The sequence below is a fragment of the Elephantulus edwardii genome, unplaced genomic scaffold, assembly GCF_000299155.1.
Source record: "Elephantulus edwardii isolate Elephantulus edwardi_28Jun2011 unplaced genomic scaffold, EleEdw1.0 scaffold00262, whole genome shotgun sequence".
NCBI lineage: Eukaryota > Metazoa > Chordata > Mammalia > Macroscelidea > Macroscelididae > Elephantulus > Elephantulus edwardii.
Genome location: NW_006400012.1, coordinates 2028801 through 2036508, shown reverse-complemented (window position 1 = coordinate 2036508; position 7708 = coordinate 2028801). Strand labels below are relative to the sequence as shown.

General features: G+C 41.2%; 1 protein-coding gene across 1 annotated transcript in view; it reads right to left on the bottom strand.

Moving 5' to 3' along the window:
- The window catches only part of TTF2 (transcription termination factor, RNA polymerase II), a 64423-nt gene extending 57177 nt beyond the window's left edge, over positions 1–7246 (bottom strand). The window contains exons 1-3 of the mRNA XM_006899576.1: positions 7219–7246; positions 7020–7122; positions 4955–5041 (exon numbers count right to left, since the gene is read on the bottom strand). Of these exons, the coding sequence (XP_006899638.1) occupies positions 4955–5041; positions 7020–7122; positions 7219–7246 (218 nt within the window). The remainder of the gene's footprint in view (positions 1–4954; positions 5042–7019; positions 7123–7218) is intronic.
- Positions 7247–7708: the final 462 nt, after the last annotated feature.

Genomic DNA, 7708 nt, shown 5'->3' with positions numbered 1-7708 from the left:
GGCCTTATTTCTGCCAATGCCTTTAGTGAAGAATGGGACACAGGGTCGTAAGGGTCTTTCTGAAAGGGCCAAACAGGGTGAGAATAACACAATCCCTCACCACCTCAGAACGGAAAGCAGGTAAAGAGCCCATAGACCAGCCCCACGTTGCCTTTAGAGACACACCAACAGCAAGAGGTTAATTTATTAATTGTTGACTCACAGACTTTTTATTCACAGTTGTGATACCGAGAGTGAGGTTTATTAGGGAAGTAAGTTGGAGGGGGGGGGGCAAAGAGCATCACCCAATGCACCAGGTTTTAGCACAGCCATCCCAAAGCACAATTCCTCAATTTGTCCAGGCTCTGGTTTGAGTTCAGCAGTCAGTTTTTCCTTTCATTATCAGTAAAAACTTTGAACTATGGTCTTCATCTCAGGTTCCTCTGGTTACAGCTTGCCACAATTTCTCCACCAACATTACCAGGGTCTCGCTCCAGGATCTCATTCTCAACAGGGCCTTGACATAATCTTCCTCAAGTCTTGCTGCTCAGTGTGGGAAGTGCTCCCTCTCTTATTCCAGTCCCATTGTTGCTGTTGATTGCCTTCGAGCTGAGCACAACTCATAGCCACCCTATGAACAAAAGGCCTGAAGCCTTTCTATAACTATCATTGTTTTTCAAAGGTCATAGAATTTCCAGAGACATCTTGTTTAGGAAGTGGATGCCACTCCTGCTTCCAAACCTGTCTAAAACTGGAAGCTCCATCAAACATTGTCCTCCACAGACACTGACATCTCAATGGCACAAGTTTCAGCTTTACAGCAATCCCAGATTACCTCAGTACAACATACTGACAGAAGAGTGTTGTACCACTAGCAGGACTCAATAACTAAGACAGTAGCTAAAATGATATCAAGTTCCACTCATCTGAAAACAAGATGATACTGAAAAGCAGACAATACTGAAAAACCCATAAAAAAACACATTACTCTTTACAAATACTTAATTTTTACTAAGATTATCTTTTAGAAAAATTAATTTAAATAAAATTATATTTCTTTTTAAAACCAGCTTCGGATGGGATAAAAGATCTCAGTTTCTCATATAAATGTTGTTGTTGTTATGTGCCGTCGAGTCGTTTTCGACTCATAGCGACCCTATGCACAACAGCCCTAAACCCTGCTCTATCCTGCGCCAACCGCACTGCCTCTGACACACCCATCCCGATTACCCCAGTCACCGAATCAATCCATCTCATAGAGGGTCTTCCCCTCCTGCGCTGTCCCTCCACCCTCCCAAGCATGATGTCCCTCTCCAAGGACCCGTCCCTTCTGTCAACATGTCCAAAGTATGTCAGACAAAGCCCCAGAATCCTTGCCTCCAAGGAGTAGCTTAGTTTAATCCTCTCCAAGATGAATCTGTTTGTTTCCCTGGCAGTCCATGGTACATTCAGTACTCTTCTCCAGCACCACAGCTCAAAAGCATCCACTCTCCTTCTGTCCTCCCTAGTCATTGTCCAACTCTCTGATGCATAACAAGCGATTGTAAATACCAAGGCCTGTATCAGGCGCACCTTAGTCTCCAGAGAGACACCGTTGTTCCTGAGTACTTTAGAGTGGTCCCTAACAGCAGACTTTCCCATCGCGATACGCTTTTTGATTTCCTGACTGCTGGTGCCAAGAGTGTTGACTGTGGAGCCGAGCAAACTGAAGCTGTGAACAATCTGAATCTCTTCGCCATCCATCCTAACGCTGCCAATTGGTCCAGTGGTGAGAATCTTTGTCTTCTTGACATTGAGCCTCAGTCCATACTGAAGGCTGCAGTCCTTGACCCTTCGCAGCAAGTGCATAAGGTCCTCCTCGGTTTCAGCAAGCAGGGTTGTGTCATCTGCATAACGCAGATTGTTAATAGATCTTCCACCAATCCTGATGCCACAATTCTCCTCATAGAGCCCAGCTTCTCGGATAATCTGCTCTGCATACATGTTGAAAAGGTATGGAGACAGGATACATCCCTTGCGTACACCCGTCCCAATTTTGAACCATGCAGTGTTACCCTGCTCTGTTCTGACTACTGCCTCTTGGTCCAAGTACAGGTTTCGCATTAGCACAATTAAATGTTCTGGGATTCCCATTCTTCTCAGAGTCAGCCACAGTTTGTTATGATCCACACAGTCAAATGTCTTTGCATAATCAATGAAACACAGATAGACATTCTTCTGGTGTTCTCTGCTTTCAGCCAAGATCCATCTAACATCAGCAACAATATCCCTAGTACCACGACCCCTTCTAAACCCAGCCTGGACTTCCGGCAGTTCTCTGCTGATGTGCTGTTCTAATCATTTTTGGATTATCTTCAGCAGAATCTTGCTTGCATGTGAAATCAATGACACTGTTCTGTAGTTTCTACACTCAGACTCAGCTGGGTCACCTTTCTTTGGAATGGGAACAAATATAGATCTCTTCCAGTCAGTTGGCCAAGTGGTAATTAATCACTGTAATTAGCCTCATGGCTATTGATAATCTGCAAGATCATGTATCTGCACTTAAGGTAGCTGGAGACCAGAGCGGGCTAAGGTAATGGCTAAAAAAGCCAACTTTAAGCTAATACTGTAACTACTTTCCAAAATGGTTCAGGATCAGCCAATTCTTTTTGGTACAGAAATTCAGTGTATTCTTTCCATATTTTTTTTAAATTCTTTTATAATTTTATTGTGTGTGTGTGTGTGTGTGTGTGTGTGTGTGTGCGCGCGCACTATCAAATAGGATCTGACTGGCACAGTCCATCTTATTTTGATGTTTGCATCATTATTTATTATTTTGCCCATAGAATTCTTCAGTATTGCAACTTGAGTGCTAAATATACACAAGCTTTTCCCCATGCCCTTAACCTAACCTAGACATACTCTTAACAATTTTCTTTTTCTGAGACATACTTGGAAAGCTCACATCCCCTGTCTCTTATATACTTATTCACTCATTGCTGTAGAGTCAGAAATTAGTCATGTGACCTTCCTGCAGATTTGTTGAGTCAGAAATTAGTCATGTGACCTTCCTGCAGATTTGTTGAGTCAGAAATTAGTCATGTGACCTTCCTGCAGATTTTCACAGGTTGTATAGCACACAGACTGCCCATCATTCTACCCTGGAGCAGCTGTTGATTTGAACTACCTTCCTGTGGGTTGGCAGTACAAATCCATACCCACTAGGCCACCAGAGATCCTTATCATATCTACTGTGTTGTTGTTGTTGATTGCCATCAAATCAAGCACAACTCATAGTGACCCTATGAACAGAAGACCTGAAGGCTTTCTATAACTATCATCATTTCTCAAAGTTCATAAGAGTTTTTAGAGTCATGTTGTTTAGGAAGTGGATGCTGTTCCTGCTTCCATCATATATACCACATACTAAATCTACTTTTTCATTTCAACCAGATTCCAAGATTGGTTTCTCCAGTGGCAAGCAACAGAACCACTCCTTGCAGTACACTATTAATACAGCTGGACAGGAAGAAATATTCCCTATATTTATCATAAGTCTTATATCAAGAAGTCTTAATGCTATTTTTTAAAAAAGGACAATGCTTAAATTGAGAAAAAAAATCTCTAAGAGTTTTACTATATGATTCAATTTATGTAACTTTTTTTATTAAACTGACACACTTACTACTGCTTTAAGAAGGCACTCTAACATTTTTAAAATTACTTTATTTTATAAAGAATAGATTTATGATGGGGATGGTGACAGTTCCCGTGGTGATGGAAATGCTTCTATAAATTGCAGCAATAGATACTACTCGTGATAAATCAGAATCAAATATAAATATGCACACACACACACCAGTACAAGCAATACTGTCTTTAAGATTAGTGGTGTAAAGAAAGCAGATACAATGTGAGGATGGCCGAGTTCTACCTGCTTCATAAAGGAACTGTCCCTTAATAACATCCACAGCAGTAAACAGCTAGTAGGTCAGACACATTGTCCTCCCTGCTCCTGCACCTTTTTCTATCAATCATAGAGATCTGATACTCATCATTGACTCATACTTTACTCACACTTGTGGTACCTAGAGTGGGGTTTTTTAGGGAAATATTCTGGAGAGTGGAAGAGGCAAAAAAATATCACCCAATGCAAACCCAAGTTTTAGCCTAGTAGTCCCAAGGTATAATTCTCAATGAGTCCAGGCTCCAGTTAGCCTTTTTTTTAACTTTATTTTATTATTTTTTGTGTGAGTGTACCGTCAAATCAGATCTTACTGGTACAGGAGGGGATTGTCCCTCCTTCCCCAGCAGAGCATCTGGTGGATTTGAACTGTGCGCCTCTGGGATTGTAGTTGCAGCTCCTTGCCACTAGGCCACAAGCGCTCCCCTTCCAGTTAGCTTTTTCTTAAATCATCTGGCAAGAACAGCAAAAACCTTGAACTGTGGCCTTTATCTCAGGGTTCCTGATTACACCTTGCCACAGTTTCTGCAGGGCAATGCCACAGTCTCTCCATCACCATCATCCGGCTCTCACTCTCAACAGGGTCTTTTCCCAGACTCCCTCAAGTCTTGCTACCCAGTGTGACAAGAGCTTTCTACCTCTTATCCTAGTCCTGCAGCTGTTGATAATTTGCAAAACCATTTGTCTGCAGTTAAGACAGCTGGAAAACAAGAGGAGGCTAATGTAATGGCTGAAAAAGCCAACTTTAGGATAGTACCACAAATGGATTATATCAACATTAATCATATACTGCCCTTCACATTTAATGAGTTTCTGGTATTTGCTCTTGCCTACCACGAACATGGGCTAAGACTCCATCATATATAAACCAACTTTTACAATGTTTATTATAATGATATCTATAAAGAACATTCAAATATTATTAAACTAATATTTTTTAAAGTCATTCCTAAGAAAGAATATCTGGCTACAACTCTTTCAGAGAAAATTAAAATTAAATACCTTTACATCTTCCTTTTAGACACTTACCTGTATTCTTCCTTGCCTTTTGGCAGAAGCAAACCCTGAAGCTCTACCATAAAGTTCTCATGCAATAAACAAAAGGCAACAGGAATGCTAGAGAAAATAAAAATTAAAATTCTTTATTTTATGAGACAAGGAATAAAAATCAACATCCTAAAACACAAACTATGTGTTTTAAAAGCAAGTCCATGCATGATTTACACATTCTTAAGTCCCTGTGCATTCCTCTGGTACAGGATCATAGCTTTCACTCTCCCTTTACTACCTCAGAGCATGATAATGAGTCTATCATTTCTTGATGACTTTTCAAAAAGTTTGAAACCACTCCTAAACTTCTACACTATGATACCAGCAATGGCTGAAGTCCAGAAGGCTGACTTCCTCTAAGTTCTCTTATCCTTTTTTCTTTACTAAACTGTCAGCAGTCATTAAGCAATACTATTTCTACCTCCAACAACACATTTTACTAATTTGCTCCATGTTTGGCATAAATAAATCTTAAATTCCCCCTTCACATGTTATTATAAAAATAATTTATTATCTTTAACATTTCAGAACAGACAAGTTTGAGTGAAGGTCTGTAACACCTCATTTATTTTTGCTTATATTTAGATATCTATATCTATAGTTGTTGATGTGTACCATAGAGTCGAAACTGACCCATATTAATACTGATAGTCCAAAGAAGTATGTTAATGTAGGGATTAGATCACTATTAATACTTAGTTAAGGTAAACATAAAATTTGAGCTAGGAAAGAAATTAATGAAATTAGAAAATAGAAAACCTTCATGTAACATTTGCATGGACCCTTCCAAAGACTTTGACACTCAAAAACTCATTTTGCATTTAATGAAACTGAATCCCAATATTTCCTTTCAAATGAGAAAAATAACTTACTGGAAAACTAAGAAAATGGTCTTTTCTATAAGTTTCTAGGTCTGAAAAAGGATGCAGTCTTTCACTTAGTTTCAAAGCATTACACACAAATCACCTAAACCCAAAGGAGAAACATGTAAAGTCGCGAGATACATAAAGAACTTTATTCTCTAGCAGATACTAAGTTCATGCCTTATGTATGAAAAAGAAATACTTTTAAAATGAAGCTCAGCTGAATAAAAGCAGAAAGAATGTCGACTGTGACAGTTTTTAAATTCACATATGCTCTAAAATGTGAGAGTAATAACTTTTATCACTTTAGAAAGGACACAACGTATCTGGGCCTCAGCTTTCCATCCTGTAAATGTAAATACAAGTCTTTTAAGTTTCTTTGAGATTTAATCCCTACAGTAACATGATTCTTTGGACTGATTTAATCCCTACAGTAACATGATTCTTTGGACTATCAGTCTTTTTGTGCAGAAAAACCTCATTGCTGTTAAGTCTTAACTGACTCATAACCGATCTTCCATTGGGTTTCCGAGGCTATAAATTTCCTATGGGAGAAGATTGCTCATCTTTCTGCCCTGGAGCCACGGATGGCTTTGAACCACCGGAGAAGTGTGGTATGGATTAGTAGTGCAACCCTCTGTGGCCTAGGCCACCAGAGTTCCCTAACCACTTAATTACAGTAGTTAAAAAGGAGGAGCTAGGGTTGACAATCTGATCACTTTAAAAGTTAGTAACTTTAAAACGCTGAAAACAGGTTCAGCTTGAGGGTAGCGGCTTGTGTTTTGTTGCTGTTGATTTTATGCTTGAGTGTATTCTTTATTTTATGAGATAGCAAGTCCAAATAGGTAAAAGACTGATAGGTGAAGAGAAACCAAAGTAAGAGGAAACAATGGTACCCAAATGTTGCCAGATTCACCATGTAACATGTGCGGGGCCAGGGTGGTAGTGGCAGTGTGGAGATCTGCCGCTCAGAGAGAGAAAGTGATCAGACTGGTGTTACTCAGCAAGGAGTGCCAGGGAAGGAAGGGCTCAGCTGTGGCGAACTCGCGATACAACCATGGGATTTCCAACTGCATAGAGGGCTACAAACCCAGGACGCTACCACTCCCAGTCTCTGAGGCCGGAAGCTCTTTCTGCAAGATCCCTGGAGTATAGGGCGCCGAGCTCCACTCAAGACCTACTTCGTGGCCTGAACGAATCCGCATGCGTCCGCCGGACATATATAGAAGCTTTTTCCTTTATTTGGACCATCGCGGACGCCAGTCTTCAGCAAACAGAAGACACCTAAGGAAAGAAAGAAAAAAGCCAATCAGGCCGCTGGTAGACTGGCAGACTCGAGGGAGCCCGCCGGGACCCCACCCCGCGGCTCTGGCTCCTTACCGTGTTCGGGGCACCTAACTACTTCCATCACTCGTGTCTCCCAACGCTGGGTTTGCAACCAGTTTCCGCCTCTTACTCCTCCCTTATTATTTAGGAGCCAATTATCACTCACCTCCTGTAGTCTTCATCCCCACAATTCACTTCCCATGCTCTTACTTCCCACCCTACCTATTATCAGCCAATCACATGGGAAATATCGCTAAATTTCAACCAATCAAACAGCCCTCAAGCATCGCGCGCGCCACACTCAAAAAGGAGGTGAGGGGGCGTGACAGATCTGGTGCCTGGTGGGGCGTGGCTGAGGCTGAAATGGGAGTTAACTGGCCGGTCCCGCTTCCGGCCGAAGGGAAACTTGGGTTTGAGTCTAGGTTAGAGTTGGTTGCGTTGTATTTTAAGTTCGTGAGGTGGCCCTGTGGGAAGCACGAGTTACAATTGCAGAAAGCAGACTTTTCTTCTTGAGACTAAGAACGCCTCTAGGTTTTGCAGCATT